This window comes from Athene noctua, chromosome 2 (genome assembly GCF_965140245.1).
Source record: "Athene noctua chromosome 2, bAthNoc1.hap1.1, whole genome shotgun sequence".
Lineage (NCBI taxonomy): Eukaryota > Metazoa > Chordata > Aves > Strigiformes > Strigidae > Athene > Athene noctua.
The window spans coordinates 159,004,724-159,027,198 of NC_134038.1; the positions used below are offsets into that span (position 1 = coordinate 159,004,724).

The following is a 22,475-nucleotide window of genomic DNA, read 5'->3' on the forward strand; positions in this document are numbered from 1 at the left end:
TCTTAGGCTTTAGTGAAGGAGACAGTTCCTGTAGGAAAGTGATTACAGGAGATCTCAGCTACCACTAAACCAAAATGCAATGAAAAATCGTCATGAAATATTGTTGAGTTCTCAGAAACTGAAAGTAAAAGAAAATGAGACTTAAAACCACTGTTTGAACTTAAAAGGCCATTTCACAATGAGCAAGGACTAGGCTCATGATTTTTTGAAACTTGTCTTTTTGTACTACTCCTGCTAATTTTGTTTTATAGGACACACAATTACAGGCATGGACTTTTATCATCAGATAATATATCTCTTAAAGTGGATAAACTCTGGTACCTTCACAACTTAAGTAAGAGAGCGCTGAAATTTCGGACACAATTTATTAGACTTTATATGGCTCCTTTCATTTTCTCCCACCTTCTACATATGCTTTGCTTGAGTAATGACTTGGGTTTTCTTGATTTGTTGCCAAAATGACTCAGAAGAGCGACACTGTGTCAGGCTTCAGGTGATGGATGAAGTACAAATGCAGAAAAATATACTAAACAGTAAATACTCTGTTAAAGCCCATTAAAATATGAAAGCTTTCTTAAATATTCACATTCATGGGACAGGTTTTCAATTGATGTATTTCCCATCTGTCTGTGCACTTGTACATAGCAAGAGTTTGCATGTCAAAATAAGACGTGTTTGATTATGTTAGTGCTTTTTGATAAATTGGTTAATTATAACACAATTCAGTTTAACGATAATCAGTTTATAAAAAACAAATTAAGAATTCTCTTAGGATTCTTTTTCAAAGTGCAATATGTTTCTCATAATCACAAATCATAATGATGAACCTCTTGTTTCATTTATTTGTACTAATTATTTGATTCTGTAGGGACAAGATTTAGTAAAAAAAGATATTCTGGCTGTGTAGGAAGACATATATACTAAACCCATGAAATTTAGCCACATTATGCATATTGTATGTGGATTTTTCCATCATAGTTACTATTCTGAAAATAATTTTAAGACTGATTAAGCTTGCACAGGACAAGAAATATAACTCAGCATATTTTCCATGAGAAAACAACTTCTTAATGTTTGATTTTGCAACATTAAAATTTGATTAAGGTCTTTCCTATTTAAAAAAATACAAACCCAATAAACTCGGCACATCTTTTTAATGTCCTTCAGCAGCACAAAACATTTTATGAATGCCAAAATACAGGAGGATGAGCTAAGCACTTTCCCAGAACCATGTACCATTTCCAAGTAGTATGGTGTATCGTATTCCCACAGTAATTTTAGTAGTGCAACAGAAGTTGAAGTTACCAGTTCACTGACCAATAAGGAGTAAAACAGCCAAATCTCTGGTTTTCAATGTTTTTTCTTCACCTCAAACAAGAGGAGGAAGGAAAAGAGGTAAAGACTGATCATATTCCTCTACACCTTCCACAGAGCTACAACACTTTTACACCTTGTGTTAACGGTATCAAGGAAAAATCTTAATTTTTATTCTCTAGGATCCTGCTTGATTTGACATGAATGAGACCATTGATTTTAAAGAAAGTAGGATACAGAAGGCAAGGACTGTGTCTGTGTATGTGCATGGATATGCTCTTAGAGTGCTTAAACAGACTGGATATGAGTAAAAACTTTCTTTTAACAGAAGAGAGCTTATATCTGTAGAAACGAAGAGATTTATTTTAAGAAGTTTTCCCTTGTATAATGTCCTCAATGGCCCTTGCAAGTTTGACATTTAGTGCCAGTGACATCTTCTCCTGCAACTCCTAAAATATCACTCTGCTTCCCTTTCAGAGTGGGGTGGCAGGGAGTCCTGACACATGAGAATGAATAACGACTGGCATTGCCTCATAACCAGCCAGCACTCTCTCAAGACTACAGGTGGTAGAACCCTGCTAGATTTCCTCTACCAGACATCTACCCTGTGCAGTGACAACCTTTTAAAATGCCCTATTTGGAGAAGAAAAACTGGCGTAACAAAACTTTTAATTAGCTTAATGATTCTGTATCACACTAAGTGGACACTCATGAACTCGTATTTAATCCGACATGCATAAAAGCTTTTATTTTTGCTGCTTGATCATAGGAATATTCATAGGACTCACCTGGTCAGAGCATATACATCTTATTCTACCAAATACTGCTAATTTATTTGAAAAAATATACGTGCTATATTCCTTCTTGAGGCAGCAGCACTTCCAATGCCAAATTAACTTCCACAATAAAAATAATCAGACTGTAAAGAGTATGGAACCATAGATCTTAGTCAGTTTTTATACCATCAATGAGCTCTTTGCAATGCAAAAATTTCAAACCCTGTGACATAGTTTCTAAGTTGTCAGGCTAAGTCCCAAAGGATCAAACAATAACTGGTGAGATTCTGAAGATGGGCTTTCTGATCCCTGCGTCATGTCGTCCCCTCACCATCATCCCCCCCCTCCCCCCACATTTTACATTAAATAAATATGGAATAAACTGAAAATAGAATTTCTCAAGGCAGGCAGTGAGTCCTGACAGTACTGACAAGCACCAGACCGGCATCACTGACATGGTGTGAGCTGCAATGAATGCTCATAGGAAAGGACCTTGTACGTGCTTGGACCTCTTGCTGCTGTGCTTAGTTAATCTGCAGAGTAACCTTCAAGTAGCTGGGTTAAAAAAAAGTTGCATTGCAGCACCTTTCTCAGAATCAGCCAGATTCAAATTCTCACAGGATTTAGTTTGTCCTGAGATTTTGACTTGAGGACTGTGTGTCAGCATCACATTCTTTCTGGGCCCTTCTCTGCAATGCACGGAAGACCCTCAATTTCTACTGTTTCCAGTGAACTTAGGGTACGTGGCAGCTACTAAGATACTCCACATCTCATAATAAAGTATCAAGTTTCCAATGAGATTATACTGGATTTGAGTGGAGACTAGACCAAATTGCTGCTTCAGGCTTCTGTATGCCTAGATGTGTAAATCATTAAAGAGAATGGGCAAAAAATTGATCTACTGCAATGTTTCATATCCCTTTGCTAGTTCAGGGTGTCAGCATAATCAGAACTTTTAAGTTAATAAGATTTCATGTTTTCTTAAAATTGAGAATATCTACGTGACTCGTAAAACTTATAAAAGACAAAACCGGATTTGAACAAAAGTTTAGATCCAAACTGAACTTCAGAATGTGATGATTTGACGCTATTTAGCTCTGCTGTAAGGATGTCAATGAAACCCAGAAAATTTGGAACACTAATTAAGAATACAATTTCCTTGAAATTATGAATAATGTAAGAATTTTTTCTTTAATTTTACACCTACTACAGTTTGCTCATCATCACTTTATACGACAATGCATGTCCTTTTTTTAAAAATATCTTTAATGAATTCCACAAAAGACTATTAATAGTATTAAGAGAGACTTCTTAGCAAGATTTGGGTGACAGCTGAAAAGATAAATGTACTTCCATAGATAATTAAAATGAAAGGAAAACTTCCTTTTGTGCATGTAAAATGTGATACAAGAAAGAGCCAATCAAGGTGCTATTAACATAAAAGTAACATTAGTACCCAATTGCGGTTTATGTTTTTCTGTTTATCCTTTAAAATAGATTTCCAAACCATTATGGAGTTCATTCAAGCTTGTTGGAATTTTCTTCCATTAGAAGTTGATGAGGGTATATCCTTAAGGCCATTTCAGAAAAGTTCTGAGAAAGTTGCATTTATTTAAGAAACAAAAAACAGAGCTACATGTTTAATATAACTATTGTTTGAAAAGAAAAAAAAAGAAAAAAAAACAAAAAACAAACAACACACTAACAAATCCACTACTATTGAGTCTTTATTCAGTACTGTGTTATTCCTTTTTCCACTAGTACTTTCATAATATATCCAATGTCAGTGCCGAAATTGTTCTGAGGACATAATCTAAGGCACGCCATATTGGGCCTCAGACTATTTCAAAGGTAAAAATAGCTAAACTATTTGCTTCAGTTGTTTGTACATGGCAAATGCCTGTACATAAACAAAGCTTATTTTGTCTGAATGTTTGTCAACTGGAATTTAACAGCATATGTTAGAAAACTTATAAGGAACTTGAAGCAACTGAGAAATAAGTGAGTACAGCTGCATTAACAAACCAGAACAGAATAAAAGCGTCCATAAAGCAAGGGGGAAAAGAATCAGTAAAATAAGGAAGTAATAAACTAACACATTTTCTAATTTCCAGCAGAGCTACTGATATAAGATATATAACAAATGCAATATTTCTTTTTTATTTTTTTGTATATCTAAAAAAGTTTATTTGCCAAAACCTTTATTCAGCATCGACTTACATCTAATTCCTCTCCCAATCGCAATCTGCTTCTGTGCACTTATATTTTACATCTAACAGCTGTTTCCTTGGTACAACCCTTTTCTATTCACTCTTACACAGAATCATGGAACTTCAGTAGCACAAAGTAAGCCCCGAAAATCCTGGAAACAAATCCTGTTTGGAAAAAACTAAATTTTTCTGAAGACCTTCTGCATTCCTCTACCATATGACTGTTCAGTAGCGCACTACCTACTGAGAAAAATACTAGCTCCAATGGCTCTGATTCACTGTTCTGTTATGGGAATGTCCAGGGAGACTGAGGCTGAAAACACCCAAACAAACCTTCAGAAAACAAAAAGGACACTTACTTGTTCTACAAAAGAAAAATACTAAAGATATTCTATCCAGGTGCAGAGCATCTATTACAGTGTCTGAGTGGAATGACACAAGTGGATCTTTCTTGTAGGATGATTGTACTTCAGATACTGCTTCTGCATGGATTTTTGTCATTGTTGAGAAATGTAAAATCTTGTTCTAATTATGAAATAAGCTTATGGAGACTGATAATCAGTAACACTGATCAGGGATTTCTGACATGAGAAACACTCAAAATGCAAATCCAACTTAGTGGTATATGGGCAGATTGGACCAAAATGCTTCTACTAACAGAATAATTTATTATGAGTAGCAATATTAGTCAATAGTGGTAATATAATAATAATTATTATTTGTAGTAAAAAATGGAACTGTAAAATTCCACTCTTAGGCAGCAAAAGACAAAGGTTCCCAGAGCCAATGGCCTCCCTTGGGAAAGATGAGAAATAAAAGAAAGATTAACCAAACCTCACATTCACGACAGCATTTTCCTACAAGCAAAATCTGAAAAGTACATGCTCAAAGGCAGAAAGAAGAAGAAAGGAGTGCTCCAAGTTTGTTCAACGTAAAATTGAATGTCATCCTTACAAAGGAAAATAAATGTTTTAGTAATTTCTTGGGTCTTTTTAAAGTGGTATGCCAATAAAACAGCATTCTCTAGCTTTTAGAATTTTTGGAACTTTTTTTTTATTTTAAGTAATATTCTTACATGTAACCCTAAGCATCCTGAACTGTCTTGCAAGAAAGTTACTGGTAAATTTAGTGGGATATGTTGCAGTATATTACATATATATTGTGTAATTTTTTTGTTGGGTTTTGTGAGGAGGAGAAAAATATGCTTTTGGATTCCAAGAGTTAGGACTTGCTCACTTGCTACCTATGAATCCTGACAGGTTAGGCCACAGCATGATCTGAAAATTCCCTCTGAATCGTACCAGATAAAGGGAAAGTGCAACACTTTGCTCTTTCTCCATTATAAGGAACAGAATTAGTGAATATTTGTTGGGTCATAACGTTTTATGCCTACAGCTTTATAGTCGTAATGAAGAAAAGTGAACATGTCTTAAATACGTATATTTAAGAATGTCTTTCAGTACCTCAGGTATCTTCAAATAAAACAATAATGACGATGTTTCTGTCTGTAATTGCAACTAATTCCTAATTGAAAAACCTACAGTAAGTGAATAACAATACTTTGATGTGTGACTGGGTATAAGTAATCATTCCTGAAACACTCAGCCTACATTTCTCTCTCAGAAAAGAATATTATTCAAACTATTGCTGGAAGCACTGCTGAAGCTTTGAATGAAACAATATCTCCACTGAAACCAAGCAAAGTCCCATGATTTTTGTCTGAGTCAGGATTTCATCCCAGAGACTTGAAATAATTATTAACTGGCTGTTTTAAAAACACAATCAATGTAAATTTGACTGAGGTCTAAAAACACTTGATGAAAATTACTTCTGGTCTTCTTTTATAACATGCCGATCTCCACCTGTGCCAAAAAAAGGCAGAAAATGCTAGGAATGGTTGGGCATTCCAAATATGTATTTTTCTTTTATATATATACACATATATATTTGTTTCACAGGCACCAGTGAAGGTAAAGAAGGAAGATTTGTGCTGTGCCTAGTTCTGTGCCTTGGGAGGATACTTCAGTACACGAAGATCATCCCCCTGGGACCAGATATTCTTGTACAGGATACAGTAAAGCTTTTATCACACAGCAAACTTGATCAAACACATCACTTGTGGCCAACACTATAGACACCAGCCTAACTCTCCTAAACATGCCTCAAAAACGCATTATTCTTCTACAGATTCAGTGGTGCAATAATATCAGCCTTGCGTTGCAAATTAGAGATCCTAGAGACATGGGCTCTACTGTTACTGTCTTCACAGGTAATTGTCTAAGTACCAACACCAGAATGTTAAGAATGTTATTTTTGTTCTGCTAGAAATCTGTGTGCTAGTGCTGTGGTGAAGTTGATTCCACTTGGCAGCTGATTATAATGCATGTGCCAATATGCATAAGAAGAGATGTTAAAACAAACACAAAAGGTTAAATAAATGAAACTCTCATTTTTGATGTTCCACTATTTTAATTCTGCAAAAAGAAAACAAAAGTTATTTTTGTATTTTAAAAGAATGGATCTGTCAAATATCGTATATACATATATTTATTGGAAAAGACATAGGGGATGTCATGACTCTAAATATGTTTTTCTTTAGTAAGTAAATACTCTACAAAGGAGATGTGTAGAATTCTCAGTATTTCTCCTGAAATTCTGTTCCATAAAATCCTGCTTGGTATTAGAATAAACCATGTATTTTATAATGGCTGCTTCACAGCAAGAGATTTTTTTTCCCCCATAAAATACATAAACTTAATGAGCAAGCTTTTTAAAGACAATATCGTCTGCCATTCTGACTACAGGATCCAAAGGACTCTGTAGTCCTGTAGTTGCTGTTTCACCTCAGTGCTCATGTGCTGCTGCTTCAGCAGCATTTGAAAATGAAAAGCAGCAATGTGCAAAAATGCCTGAAGGGACTCACCATCTTTTTCAAGACCAAAGTAAAGGCAGAGCTAGCAACATACAACTAGAAAATGGTTTTGCTCTGACTCTATTTTTGCAGCTAAGAGTAACCAATTCTGTGAACTAAGCTGAAGAAACCTAGACAATGCAGACTGTACATGATGCCATTTCAAGGAAGTACTTTGATAGAAATTGCTTTTATTTCTGTCAATGTCAGTAGAAAAAGCCAAAATGCCAAAATATACATCACAGTTGTGCATCACTGTACTAACCAAAAAAGAAGTAAGGGCCAAGCTTTACAAGACCTGCATTGCCCATGTGAAAAATGGAATTCATCCTTTCAGCTATATGCCATTCAGCATCATTGATGCAAACCTGGAGGTCAGCAGAATCACTCTGAATTTACAATGGCATGACTGAAAACAGAATCTTTCCGCTAGCACTTAAGTTTTATGCAGCATAAAATATGTATGGATGCTTGACAACTTTTCCTTTCATTATATACAAAAGTGACTCTCTCTTCTCTCTAAAATAACACTGTCAGACCAAGAGGGACTGCCAGAAACCTGTCACAGATAATAATCTATTTGCCCAGGTTTCTGAATAGCAATGAAAAAGAAGATACTGAGTGTCAGTTTCCAGCACATAAATTAAAGTTCCATGCCTGTAATTAGGTTGTGCTTCCCCCCCACCCAAATCGTGTTTGATGTTACAATGACTTTTAATTATTTTTCTGTAAGTAATTGGCTAGTGGTGTTGTGGGACACCTACCCAATAATTAGTGATAAATAAGACTAAAAGGTCAAAATCGCAAAATTCCTCGCAACATTAAATGAGTTTCAAAGACATCTGCATTAGAAACAGTATTCCTGATTTTACCCCAAGTGCAAACACTGCAAATGTCCACTTGAAAAGTAAAAAAAACCCTCCTTTTTTTCTTGCATTTGGAGAAGACAAAAAGGCGAAAAGTTAGTTCTAATTTACATAGTTGATAGCTTCATCCCACAGTGGTTCTGCCCACTGCACAGTGTTATTTGGCCCACTGCTTGAAGATTCTGTGCCCTTTTTTTTAAACACTATTATGTAGTACATGTATGCAACAATAATGTACAAATGAAGGTTCAAGACCTTTGATCTGCCAGTCCGTCCCTAAATGTGTTTTTTAAGCATATGGAAAATAAATGTACTATGTTCTAAGTTAAGACTGGCTCTCCAGTATTCCCTTCCTACCCTTTGTTTTTAATCCATAACAGTTGTTCTCCTGTCCCAGCAAGGTTTTACATCCACCAAAGTTCCTTTCTAAAATGATGAATGTTGAGTAAACAAAGTCGTAGCTGGCCACTTTTGCAAACCTGAGGACTTATCCTTCGCCTCTACATCTGTAAGTCACCTTCTAGTCTGCACCCTCTCTGTTGTGTTTTTTGTTTCTGAAACAACACAGGCTGTGTCTCTGCTGTCTTTGTAACCAGGACCAAGGAATGATCTATGTTCCCCTGGCCAGTTTGCCCAACACAGCTCACATTTGCAACTCTAACAGCTGGTCCATACAGCAATCCATATGTGACCACATTATAGAGCATTTGGAGCGGTCTCTGGATCAGTACCTACTCTCTGGGGCTTCATCTTGTTGACTCACACTGTATAAGCCCTGTGTAACACTAACCTGTTTCAGGCCTGCCATAGGATTATTCTTACATGACCACGGCTACAGCAACAGCTACCAACAGTCTGGCTCTCCTCCTGAGCCCACGTGTCCTTCTTTGAGTCTCAGACACATTCGTAATGTCATGATTTTAAAACCAGATATCTCTTCATAAAGTGATGAATAATAAAAGGTTACCTCATACCCTGTGATATTTGCACTTTTTTAAACAATGACATCCAGAGTATGTTGTGTGTACAGAAGGAGGGGGGGGGGGGGGATCATGAGACTCTGTAAGAGGGCAGACCCTTGCAGGCTGACAGAGTAAGAGCTGATGTTTTGTCCATACTGTCTATTGTAACAGGCTCCAGAGCAGTGTGACCACTGAACTCTTCCTGGATCTCAGTGCTCATGGTGGGTGAACTATTGATCCTATCGAAAGATGATATTCTAGGAGTGATACAGTTTCCAGAAGGGACAGTCAGAGCAGCAAGACCTTGAGATGAAACAAGGAGTGATCTGAGAGTGTAGACTCACCTGCTCTCTGCCCTGGGTCTCCTGAATCCATTCAAATGGTTTTATTATTTTACCAAATGCTGATGTTCTGTGAACTTCCTGCATGTCATAGCTGGCAAATTAGCTGAGTAAACTCTCTGACTGATATATGGCTATATGCACAATGGTATACATACGTACATACATACAGTAGCTATCACTTATGCTATCAAATAAAAAGTGAATGCATTCTTTTTACTCTCTACTACTACTCTTACTCATAGCCATTTGGAAAATATCATAACTACCAGACTAAAAAGGCAGTAAAAGTATATGTTTAAGTTATTATAGCTGATTAATCATATGCAGGGTTATCACAAGATGTGCTTAGCCAACTATTTCTCTCTGAAAAACAAGTGAAGTAACAAAGAGACTTCAAACAGTTTTCCTACTTTTTCTCACTAGTTTGCAGTAAAAATTAGATCTGCTACAAGGTGAACTAAAGAACTAACATAACATGAAGTCTAATCACATTTTTCAAGTAACACTAACATCTACAGAAAGGTTTACAGGAACCATCCCATCCCATCATTAACAGAAAAATGGGCTTTCACAAAATTAGGAAGTTTAAGCCAGTGGTGCTGGATGGCATTCATGCCAGTACCGAAAGAATTGGCTGACATTATTGTGAGATTACCATCACGTTACTACTATCTATGGCTGTGTTCATACATGTGTGAGTCCTGGAAACAGGCTTTCTCAAAGAGCCACCTTTACAGAAGAGGAGACAGAGATGGCAAACTAGTAAATTGGGGAAAGATCATAATACTTCTGATATCCAGTCTTTCAGATCTTAAAAACCATTCTCTTCATCTCCCTTTATAATATATGAATACTCAATGGTTTCCTGGGGATATGCTGTCAGGATGTGCATAAATACAACAAATATAACCTGTCTCTATTGTATCCTTTTGTTTATTTCTTCATTACTAATCTATAAGGAAAATAAGAACAGAAAAAAACACATTCAACTCAATCAGCGCATATAAGTCCTGAAATACTTTAAAATACAAACAGAAGTATATTTTGCCTTTTCCAACATTACATTCTTAGTGATCTAAGAAGTAACGTTAGATTTAACTAAGCATCCTTGGCTTGCTGAACCAGTCTTTAGAAAGATGACTCTTCATGCTATTTTGTATTCAACAAAAATACACAGACAGAGGACCCATGTAAGTAATAACCTATATTCTTCAGGTAACTGCAAAATATTGTGAACCTCTGCAGTGCTAAGGGGCTTATCTTTCATCCATCAAAGTCCAAAGCAAAATTTTCACTGACTTGACTAGAAACAGACTGGCAATAACTGACGTGGATGGAGTAAGCAAAGGCAAAATGGAAAGCAACTAAAATAGATTCTGCTTCCTGTCAAACTTACTGAAGTAAAGAAGAATTAAAAGGCTAAATTTCGAACTAGTTCTGTCCAGCTCCACTCACGTAATTTACATGCTTTTCAGTAGTAAATTGAAATTACCATTTAACTGTTGACTATTACATCTTCTTCCTGAATGAAGTTCAGTTCAACACAGTGACTGCTTAAATAGGAGTTGTAAAAAGCCTTATTTTATCTTTCAGTGCTAAAATAGAGAATGAAATACAAAGGTCCCTTCTAACTCTGTTCTACAGCCCAGAGGAAATGAGGCTAAAACAAGTAAACTGAACTTAGACTCCTGTATAAATCTAGGAAGTCTGTCAAGAACAGCCTCCTTTCTTGATTCTTAGGTTCCTCCATGCTTGCAAGGTCCCTGTTCAATCAACAGTGACATTACTCCCAGTGAAGTATCCGAAAATGGTACTATCTGTGCTTTAGAATGTATAGCTTATACTTGGTAGGCAACTCTCCAGTGAAAATCAGTGACTGACGAAGCAGAATTCACAAAAACCTGAACTAAACTCATCAGTTTTCTTAGAAGAAAAATTCTGCAATCAAGAACTCTATTTCTTGCGCTGACTGGTTTAAGAGTCTTCTGTACTGCGATGTAAAACCAGACTACAAGAAAAATATGTAGAAGAAAGACTAATAGCTACTACAGGCATGTCTGTTTCTTAGTTTCATGCAATTCAAAACCACAAATACCTATTCACATAGCTGCATTCACTGATTAAAGACATTGGCCAAAAATAAACATACAGAGAGAAACAGAGACGAAACTGGCTATCTGGGAAGAAAATAATTCTCCAATGTTCAGACTCTTCTGATGCTGTCATCATGCTGTGTTTTGTGGATAGAATTTGTGTCTTTCATCTTGATCGTGCTGACAAGTGCCTCATGGGTATCTGCCTCCACTTACTAACATCCAATGTATAACCCAGTATCAGTAATATGGAAAAGACCTGGTGGGAAATGTTATCTTCCCACCAGAAGCTCACTTTTTCTCTGTGTATACATAGTCCTTATTTAAACCTTCATTTAGCAACAGAGGCAAAAATACTTCTCAATTCCCACATAAAACGCCCCTGGGAATTGTCACTGGAAGAGCACCACTTTAGATCTGTCAGACAGAGACATTTTATTACCTGAAGGATGTTATCTTAACCCAAGACCTAAAATATAAATGAACTGCAATTCAGATAACTTGAGATCTAGCAGAAAGACAGAAGGGTGGAAAGCTTCCCAGAGAGATTCCATGGGGAGAAGTCTGATTTATTTAATACAGATAAATATGACAAAAAGATATTCATATCCCAAGTTTTAATAAGTTTATGGTTGACAGGAGAAACTGAAGACAGCCTTGAGGAGCAGCTAATATACAGAACAAGATGTTAACTATGAGAGTTGGAAAAGGAAAAAAGGAGCTCCAGGCAGATTAATTCAATTTAATGGCAGAAGATTTTGCACACTCTGAAAACTTCTGTGTTCTATTACAGGTCAAAGGAGATGATGTCCTTCTTCAGTGACTTATCATTTGTACTATGGAGTAAAATCCAAGGGATCTTCATGGAGCCCCTAGTATTTAAGTTGAGCAGAGAGTGTTTAGATATGAAAGGTCAGAGCTGTCTATGAAAAGACAACAGGTAAGAAAGTAAACAGAGGATAAATCAAGAGATTATTTTAGAATCTGCCACCTTGAGAACTTCACCTTTTCTCAAGAGGCAGAGAAGTTCTTTTTTATATTGAAACAGGGATTTGGGATTTGCTGTTAAAAACATTGGAAAGCCATAAGATGGTTCCTCAGGAGTGTTATTTTGAATGTTACTATTGTTTCTTTGAGCAAAGCAACACTCTTCATGTTTGTTAATGCATTACCATGTTGAAAGCTTCAGAGAAGTTTGGTTTTATTAAGAAGGAATTTGGGTTAAATTGCTGAAGCAGGTAGATCTAACTAAGTGGAAGAAAAGGAGACAACTGGGACATGGCCTGTAGCTGAATCCTGGACAGCAATTGTATGTGGCTTTGGGAAAAGTTTTAAAATGTTTTTTCTGGCATTTTCCAGTTGTTGATTTCTTCTGTGCTCAAGAAATAAAACACTGGCTTGTTAAAGTTTATAAATAAATACAACTTCATCAATTTATTGCAAGATCACAAATTTTGAGTAGGTCCTTAAGGTAAACAGGTAACATATACTAAAATTAAATGGCTTTTAAATCTGTAGCAGAATATCAGAATCCTTTGGTATGCTAAAGTACATTGGGAATCTGCTTTTAAAAAGTTTTTAAAGAAAGTGAGAACACTTCTTTCTTCCGTCTTCTCAGCCTCACATTGCTTCCATCAATCCCTTGGGTAAACTCAGCAATTTCAGGGAAGTTTGCCTGAATCCCATGATGCCAAAACCAGAATTTAGTCCTAAACTATATGAAACAGTAAAGATAAATCTCTTGACTGTTTTCTGAGATTCTTTCGTATTATTATTCCCTATGCTGGGACGTACACAATTGTGAAGATATTAATCACAGTATACTCTGCCGAGAAAAAGTCAATAGAATGTTTAACTCTTGATTTATGTACTAGATTTAAGTATTTCACCTGTATAAATCTGCACAGTCAGTAGCTTATTTCTTCTAATTAAATCTTTATTTCAGCTCTCAATGGGCCTGATTTTCCTCTTATTAACAGGAAGTTTATTAATATAGCTCTCATCAATCAAATGGTGGTAATGTCTAAACAAGATTAACATAAGAAAAAGCAAAATTAAGGCATTGACTTTCTACAACAGTTTTGCTGTTCTGTTCACAGCTAAACAGTGCTTACTGAACACTTAATAGAATGCTGGGCAGGGAAGGGAAGGAATTTTTTATTGTTTAGAGACCTGTTTTGAAGGAACAACAGGCAAGATCACAAAAAAAGGAAAAAAGTCTGCTCAGTAAGCAAAATCAGGCAATAAGTATAACCACAACGACTAATCATCTTTGCCCTTTTCATATGTACTACACACTGAAAGCTAAGCTGCATATTAAGGTAAAATATTCTATTACATTCAAAATTGTGTTATGGGCAAAAGAGTGTACACCGTAGTGATATAGTAAAGAATTTATTACTATTTTTTACCAGCTCTTTATTGCCTCTACCATTCGCCAAGCTGAAGCCCAGAGCAGATCAGGGAATAGTCATTTGGCTGCTGTTAAACAAGCTACAGCCAGGTCAAGTAAAACCTGAGATTCTGCTTTGCCAGGTCAGCACAAAGTCAGTCTTTTACTAGCAATGCAAAAATCATACATACTAGACTACAAAATATGTAATAATCTGTGATTCTTTTCAGCACATAAAAAAAGACATAGGAAATTTTCATATTACAGATACATTTAAATGCTTTAATCAGATGTACAGAGATGAGGCAGAGGTTTGAACGTGACTGAAGGGATGAAAGGAGCAGCAAGATAAAAGGTATCTAACATCATTAAAGAAGAAAATAACATGCATTTTTGCAAAACAAGAAGTGATCTAGAGAAAGTTATCCAGGAACTGCTAATGGTAAATCAACTACCTGTGATTTTTTGAAAGTAGCAACAAGAGAATGAAAGAGGGAATTAAGGCATAACAGACAGTAGGAATGTCTCATACCTAGGCTGAAGATAATTTTGAACTCCAAACAATGAGTGAAGAAGCTTCAGATATACAAAACCATTTTAATAATTAAAAAAAAAAATAATTAAAAATATTCCAAGAATAAAGTACTGGGATGACTTATCTTTCCAATAAAGATGAAGAAGATTTATTAAGAAACGTAGACAAGACCAAGAAAAATTAAACTTAGTGAAATCTCCAGTGGCAGAACATGCAGTTAAATAAATGAAGGAATTGTTAAGTGCCTTTTGGAAGGCAAAAGGATAACATTAAATAAGACCTTAGAGCTCTTGCTGTGATCTGCTAACACTGAAAAAATTATCCCTGACAAAACCAAAACAGACAACTGATGAAATCAGGGAAGGATCTCTGAGAGACAAAGAAAACTGCTAAGAACTGCCTGATGGCAACTCTCAGTTTCTGTGATTTTAAATGCAGAACAATGTCTACTTCATGATACCTATGAATTTCCTACTATTAATCCAAATGTTTTCCCACAGCATGCTATGTAAACCTCTCAGAGTCACTGTATTTACACAGAAGTTAAACTTTATGCATTCATGCTTTCTATTTGACCACCTTAGAGTATTCTATCCCTTCATTCACTATATAAAATAAAAAGTAGAATAATTAGCATAAAAAATAAAGTATAAACCTATTTCTGATTTCTCAGATTAGTAGTAGCTGTCACTCTTCTTAACAGTCAATTGATTCTGCTTGCTGATTATTTTATGTTCTTGCCTCTAAACCTTACAGCTGTCTACAAAACTTTTTAAGATGTCCTGTAAACTATTCACTTTACTGACTCTATAGGTAAGTAGTAAACGCAGCTCCATGGGAGTAGAAGTGCAACTCCTTTAACTGTACCCTCCATGCATGATTTCATTTTTCTATTTGTAAAGTGTCATCAAAATATTTATAACTGCAGTTGCCTTTCTCTCCTCAAACAAAATGCTCAAATTAATTAGGTATGAAAGTTCTGTCAAGTCGAAAAGAAAATCTTTTTCATATACTGCCTGATGCCTGTGCTGGGTTTGTCTGTGGTGGGGGTTGTTGGCATCAGGGGAGGGGGTTACAATGGTGGCCCCTGTGAGAAGCTTCTCAAAACCCCCCTGGCTCCAGGCTGGACCCGCCTCTGGCCAAAGCCGAGCCAGTTAGAGACAGTGGTTGCACCTCTGGGATAATGTATCACACTGGAACCACACTGGAGCAGGGGAGGAGTATGAGGAGTCCTCACCCTGAGAAGGAAGGAGTAATGACTGATCCCCTTCCCCCCTGTACTGCTGGTGGGGAGGAGGTAGAGAAATCAGGAGCAAAGCTGAGCCAGGGAAGAAGAGAGGGGTGGAGGGAAGGCGTTTTTAAGATGTGGTAGTGCTTCTCTCTGTCTTACTCTGTCTGTTAAGTGTTGCTGTTAGTGTTTGAATTATGTTGATATTCTTTTCTTCCCCTAATGAATCAATCTTTTGTCTATGACCATAATGGGTGAGTCATCCCTCCCTGTCCTTATCGGAATTCCTGAGACTTTATACTTCATTATCTCCTTCCTGTTCCCAAGGGGGAAGGGGTGAGTGAGTGGCTGCGTGGTGCTCAGTGGTGCTCAGCTGCCCTCTGGGCTCAAACCAAGACACCATCCCAGGCATCACAAAACACTTCATAAAGTAGTTCAATAAGGAGGCTTGCAGCATCCAGCTACCAGTGAGAAAGGTGGGAATTTAACTATATTGGATACACTGGAAGGCTAGACTTTCTTGTTGATCTGGTCCATTCATGCTAAGTTAGATCTCCCTGGTTCACTGCGTGCAGTTTTAAGGTGTATAAGGAATATTATGACACTGAAAAACAGACAAACCAGAACTCGGTTCCACACCAGTCTTTAGTGTGGAGATGCACAGGAACAAACTCTGCCGCCTGCGCATCAGCACACAGTTCTCTTACATGACTCCTGACAGTCAGTTCAACTATGATTTCTACAGCCAGAGTTAGGTTATGCCCCAGAATGAACTGCTGATATACCCCGTTAACATGGAAAGCTGACATTAAAAGCTGCTAATGAAAGGAAATTAGTAAATTATGAGAGGTGGGATAAGGACTAAGACTCTTCAGCTTCCTCCAAGGAAAACAGGCTATTACAGGTGACAGGCACATTAAAAACAATCAGTGAAAAAGCATGCATCTTATATCTATAGGGCCACAACAGCCAGAAATCTTTGTGCCAAAGACAGACCACTCTGACTTCTACATAAGCCTAGAAGGTTTATATGCTGACACCTGTTAATTCACCACACAAGATGGGAATAAGAAGATTGCTGTGATATCTGCTGTACAACAGCACCATTCCTTCTGCAGCCTTCCCTGACAGATGCCGTATTTTGCTTTCTTATGTTCACACATCACAATTCATTTTACAGGCACCAAAATCCCTGTTGCAACAGAAGCAGCAACAAAATATTAAAATAAATCAAAGCTTTCCTACGGTAGCTATGCAAATATCACAAGTCCATACAATAAACATTAATCAGCGAGTGTATTTTTATTATGGCACATATTATAATAACTAAAGAAACTACTAATTCTGTGAGACATTCAGACTGTAATATATACATATTGGATTGTATGGAGATTAAGAACAGCATCATGGCTATAAAACTGAATGGCTATATGTGATTCTTGGCCTATTATGTAAACTGATCATGTGAACTGAAAAGATTTTCTCTGAAGAATATTCAGTTCAAGATATTTCAGAAGAAAGTCAGAATATCAGTACTCTGGTTTTACAACACAGTAGTTGGGGAATTTTTGTTTTTGTGCATGAAGGTCTGGAGAAAGCAGAAAAGCAAATTCCACATGTGTTTACTTACCAGAATGTAAAAATAATGGAATCTGAAATTGGTTTCGTATCAAGATATACACGGGGCAAAATTAGTGGCAAATTGGTGAAATTTTTATTTTTCATAATATTTGGCTAATCAGCACCGAAATCTTCCTTGGACCAAAAAGCCACAAGGAAGCTCATGAAGAAGTAACATGGGCAGCCGCTTCTCTCTGCAAATGGGGATTTGTAGTAGGCAGAGCTAAGGGAGAAAGAATGAGGGTGATAATTCCACGTGCTTCCTAATTATGATGCATGAGCACCTTAACAAAACATTCTTCTTCAAGACCTTACTGTATTACCAAAACATTCCTTAATTCTTTAATGAGTGCCTATATATATATATATATACACCAATGAAATGCTAACTTGTAATCAATGGTATTTATTTTTTGTGCTAAAAAAAGAATTGTAATCATGGGTGTATTTTTCATAATATTTTCATTTCATAAAACAGGTAAATTCTGATTTTTAGTCGTTATTCATATCTTATTCAGTTCTATCTTTAAAATAATAAATTTCATTTCATGCTCAGCTCTATTTTATTAATAGGGTAAGAAAAGAAAACTCGCAAAAATGTCCACTTGCCAAATTAAATGTTACTTTCTTACTTAATGTATGTTTTCTCATTTCAAAAGGCTTTTTTTTTCTTTTTCTTACATTTCCTCATAGTTTATATGACTATGTAGACCACATATTTTCAAATAGAAATCAAATAGGAGACATAAAACCCATTGTCATTCATTCAGACCTATACCAGTATATCAATCTGTTGATGAAGACTGAAAACTCCATCATGAAATTAAGAAAAAATAGTAACCACAGATGGTTATTTCAGGAAAAAAAAAGGCATCCTTTCCATGGCTAAGAAACTAGGTTGCCATATATGCTACTTCAAATTATCACTGGGGTTTATTTTATGTGGAGCTAGATCTATCTATAAGCAACCCTGTATTTTCCAACCCATGATTAGGTCATGACTTTGCTGAGGAAAAGTGTTAATTGACATGAAGTAGCTAAAACCGTATTGGCTACAGCTTATCCAGAAATGCCCATAAAGAATCTAGACTGAAAGTATAATTTATCAAAATAGAAGTAATCAAATATTTTCAAAAGGCTGATCAACTGGCAGCGAAATACACCCTTTATCCCAGGAACAAATCTAAGCCTGTACCTTCTATCCAGTATTTTTCAAAACATCCTTAGTGAAGTATTGAAAGCTCTGGTACTTCTCCAGCATATTTACAAAATGCCATAGTATTTTTTGTGCCAGCCTTGTGGTTAAAATGAATGGATTTTTTTTTTTTTTTTTTTTTTTTTTTATGAGAGCTTCCTAATTATTTGGAAGTAATAGGAGCAGCCTAATGATGAGGATACTCTCAGGAATGGAGTACCCTCCCCTTTTGAAACAAAATATTTTTGCAGAGAAGAGTTCAAGATAGATGGGAGAAAGGAAAGAAGAAGCAATGCTGTCTCATAGATTAGGGGTGATAGGTTTCCCGAGTTTCATGACAGAATAAGAATATTTGTGTCTTCTTTTTTTTCTAACAGCTGTTTCAATATTCTTCTCCATTTTACTGGAAACATACAATAAAGGATTTAATATAGTTGCAATTTGAATTTTAAGTTTTGTAAAATAATTGCTCTGATTTTTAGGTCCATGATGCTTTTAAACAACACCAACAAAAATTATACTAATTAAAAAAAGCCCACTTACCTGATGAGATGTCTATTCGGTTCTTCTTCATTTGGGTGACATTGATATGGACGCTGACTTTTCCCTCATTTATGTCAATCTCAACATTCCCCAGGTCATCTGCAAAGTGGCTGAAGACAAGAAGTCCACTGGGGTTCCAGGTTCGGAAAAGGAAACTGACTGAAAATAGATCCTGGCTTGGACGACCAGGAACTTCAAGGTAACTGGTGGCATTGAAAAAGACAGGCACTGTATGTGGCTCCACACAAGAAAAACTTAAATTTCCCTAAGTAAAACAGAAAAAAAAGAAAAAAAGCAAAAACAGAAGCAAAATGGTAAGAGTCCACTAAATTAATAGCTACCTCTAGAAAAGTATTCTAGGTTTCATTCAACTTAGAGACTACAGTGACCAATGCAAGTTGCGTGTAAAAACGTGCTATTAATATTATCATTATTGTTACTATGATAATGTTGTTGCTGATGTTTCTGTCTTGCCTAGCAGTGGCCCCATTATATTTTGTACTGTACATACACACATTAAGAGACAGTCTTTGCCCTGAAGAGTTATAGTCTAAGATAAAGCTTAGATGAAAGCATTAAAATTCCCAGTTCAAAGATGAAGAAATGAATCACAGAGAAACTTCGGCTTGTTTGTGGTCACCAAAGGAGTCTATAACAGAGCAGTAATTAATCCTTTTATAAAAACGAAATACAGCTTTCCAAATAGCCTTATATCAATGTGTCAATCGATACAATACGTGAAGTTGTGAGAGAAGGATGTATAATACCTCATGAAGAGCTAGGCTCTCTGTTATGTTTTCTACTGGATAATGCTAGATAAACTAATATTTTATTTCATGAAACAGAAAGATTTGGAGTAGGTGATCATGAACAATGCTTAATATCTGTAGTTAGTCAATAATTTTCTCTGTAAAAGAAAATGAAGTTTTCACTCTCTAAAATTTTACTTTTTGGGAAATTGACAAAATTCAGTCAACTTTATTGATTTCCAAGGCTTTAAAATGTATCTGTAAACAAGACTAGTATTAGGCACATGAATTTTTCACTCTGATTCTCATGTCATTTCTCACAAAAGACCACAATAGTAGGATGGATTACCATTTTTTCCTCAGAAATTGTAAATAATTTGTAGCAATCTCTGTTCAGAATTGATTTTTTTAATGCATCAATGCAAATATAGGAGGAAAACTTCCTCTGCTGAAGAATTCTTTTAACATGTAGCAAAGTGGGTCCTGTTCTGTGCTTAGGTTTTGTGATGCACTGCAGCAGATGGATACTCTGTGGCAATTTCAGTTCAGTTTGGGAAGGAAGAATTTTATGTGATGCAGGATGGAAATCATTACTGTGATCAAGATATTAACTCCTTTGATATGTATTATACGTTATAAAAATATTAAGGATTGAACAACATTTTTGGAAGTATCTAGATTTTTAGAGATGAGGTTCACCTAAGCACTGTTCTGAATCCCAATAGGAGTCAGTCATCATCTTTATCACATAAATATTTTTAAACTCCACATTACTGACTTCCTGATATAAACTTTTATGTCACAGATTTTTGTATTTATAGTGTGTAAATGTATCTGAAAGTTCATCTTGATGGAAGTTAGTGAATTTGGAAGCAAGACAGGAACTTTGTGTCTGAAATTGTGTGGGAGGAAAGTAGTAAGTAAATTTTTTTTAGAAGTAATTATTTTCAATTGGAGATGGGCTAGATGACATCAGTAAGGAATCAAGATTTAGCACTCATTTACCGATGTCCAAACCCATCACTATGTAAAAGAACAACACATCAGAGAACATCTTGTGTCATAGCAAGATACCACCTGTGTGGCAGATTCAGTTTCTTATATAGTATTTCTATGTCAAAACTAAATGAATAAAAATAATAGTTTCTTAAGCAGTTGGATAGATTCTTACATTACTCTGCATAACCATCTCTTTTTTTCTACAGAGTATCAGAACTTATACTGTCACACAGTCTACCTATAAATGCCAGTAGAACTAATAGCAACTAGGCTATCATGTTGGCAGCCTGCATCATCAATTAAGAAACATTGATGTTCCCAATAATCTGGAACTAGAGAAGATATTTCTTTATACTGATATCCTAAAAGATTTGTTCCTATATGATAAAATGTCAGCATTTCAAACCATGGTCTTTTATACACCCATGTTCTATGGATATCAAAAAATATCCAAGGTTTTAGGAAAATAATTAGCTAAAACAACTACAGGAAGCTTTTAAATTACAGTGTGAATGAGTGAAATTACAACTGCTTTCTAAGTAAAGGCAAAGGATCTCCTTTGCTGCTAAATCGTTTTGCTATTCTGTTTGGGGGGGGTTTAGTCTAAAAGTTGCCTAGAGATTTCAAGTTTTCAGCCTACTAAACATTAAATCAAGGTAGTTAACTTGTTTGTTTGAACAGTTTTAGTCTGAACAATTCCAAGTGTGCTACAGAAAACTCTTGGTTAAACCACAAATTTCACATGCAGAAAAAAGCCCCTGGAGAGTGGCTGAAATACCCTTTGTAATCCTTTGTTAACATTCCCAGTGTAATAGTCACCCTATGGATTAGAAATCACTTTTCTTCTATAGTTAAGGCAGTCCTGTGTAGACACAAAGGACAACAGCATTTTCTAGAAGCTGACATCTCACACTTGAGTCACAGATGCCAATTTAGTGCATTTTGTTAGATATTTTTAAGAGTTTCTCTTGCTGCCTTGTTACCGTGAGGAACTAACAATTTCCTCATAACAAGAAGGCTTTCATATCCAATTGACACTCTCCTGTCATCCTGATGCTTTGGATACTTGCATGTATAACACCTATTACTCTTAATGGCACTGAATGCTTTCAAATCCTTTTTCACATCAGTGAATGCATCTATCATGAACAGCCTAACTGCATAAAAGATTTCGTGAGGAAGTAACACGTAATTCTAATTTCTCTACTAGTTAGTACTTTCTCTATTGAGCTATTTAGATTAATCTGAACTGGATTAGTGATTCCCTCTATGACTGTAATTCACAAGGCAACTCCTTTTTAAGTAAAGCCTATATGGCATTGATTGCTCATTAGATCTAGATTAAAAATTTGAGCTAAACTGCAGTTTGAGTCTATAATGGCATCCCCGTATTTCCAAGAGAAAGAGCTCCTTTTCTCCACAGTCAGAGTGACTTACTGAAAAGTCCTCTGGGCAATGACATCTGGAAGTCAAACACATACTGTGCATTTATACTGAAACTGTTGGTCTTATCAGACAAATTTTTCATACTACTTTGGAAGGGAAATAGTGAAAACATCTTAATTTGGGTTGTTTGATCTTTGTATTATGGTCCTTAATCTGTGCTGCAAATTAGCTTCATGTTTACTTCTTATAAATCCATTTTGCCTATCCACATTCAGATGTCATCCCTTGTGGAAATACTACTGGGTCTTAGAAACCTTTCCCAATTAATAGGCCTACTGGCTGAATACCTAGT

The 22,475-nt window shown here is 36.0% G+C and overlaps 1 protein-coding gene across 1 annotated transcript in view; it reads right to left on the reverse strand.

Moving 5' to 3' along the window:
- Positions 1-22,475, reverse strand: part of CNTNAP2 (contactin associated protein 2) — a 1,190,827-nt gene that overhangs the window by 590,679 nt on the left and 577,673 nt on the right. Inside the window, exon 8 of the mRNA XM_074900878.1 lies at positions 18,990-19,254. Within this exon, the coding sequence (XP_074756979.1) occupies positions 18,990-19,254 (265 nt within the window). The remainder of the gene's footprint in view (positions 1-18,989; positions 19,255-22,475) is intronic.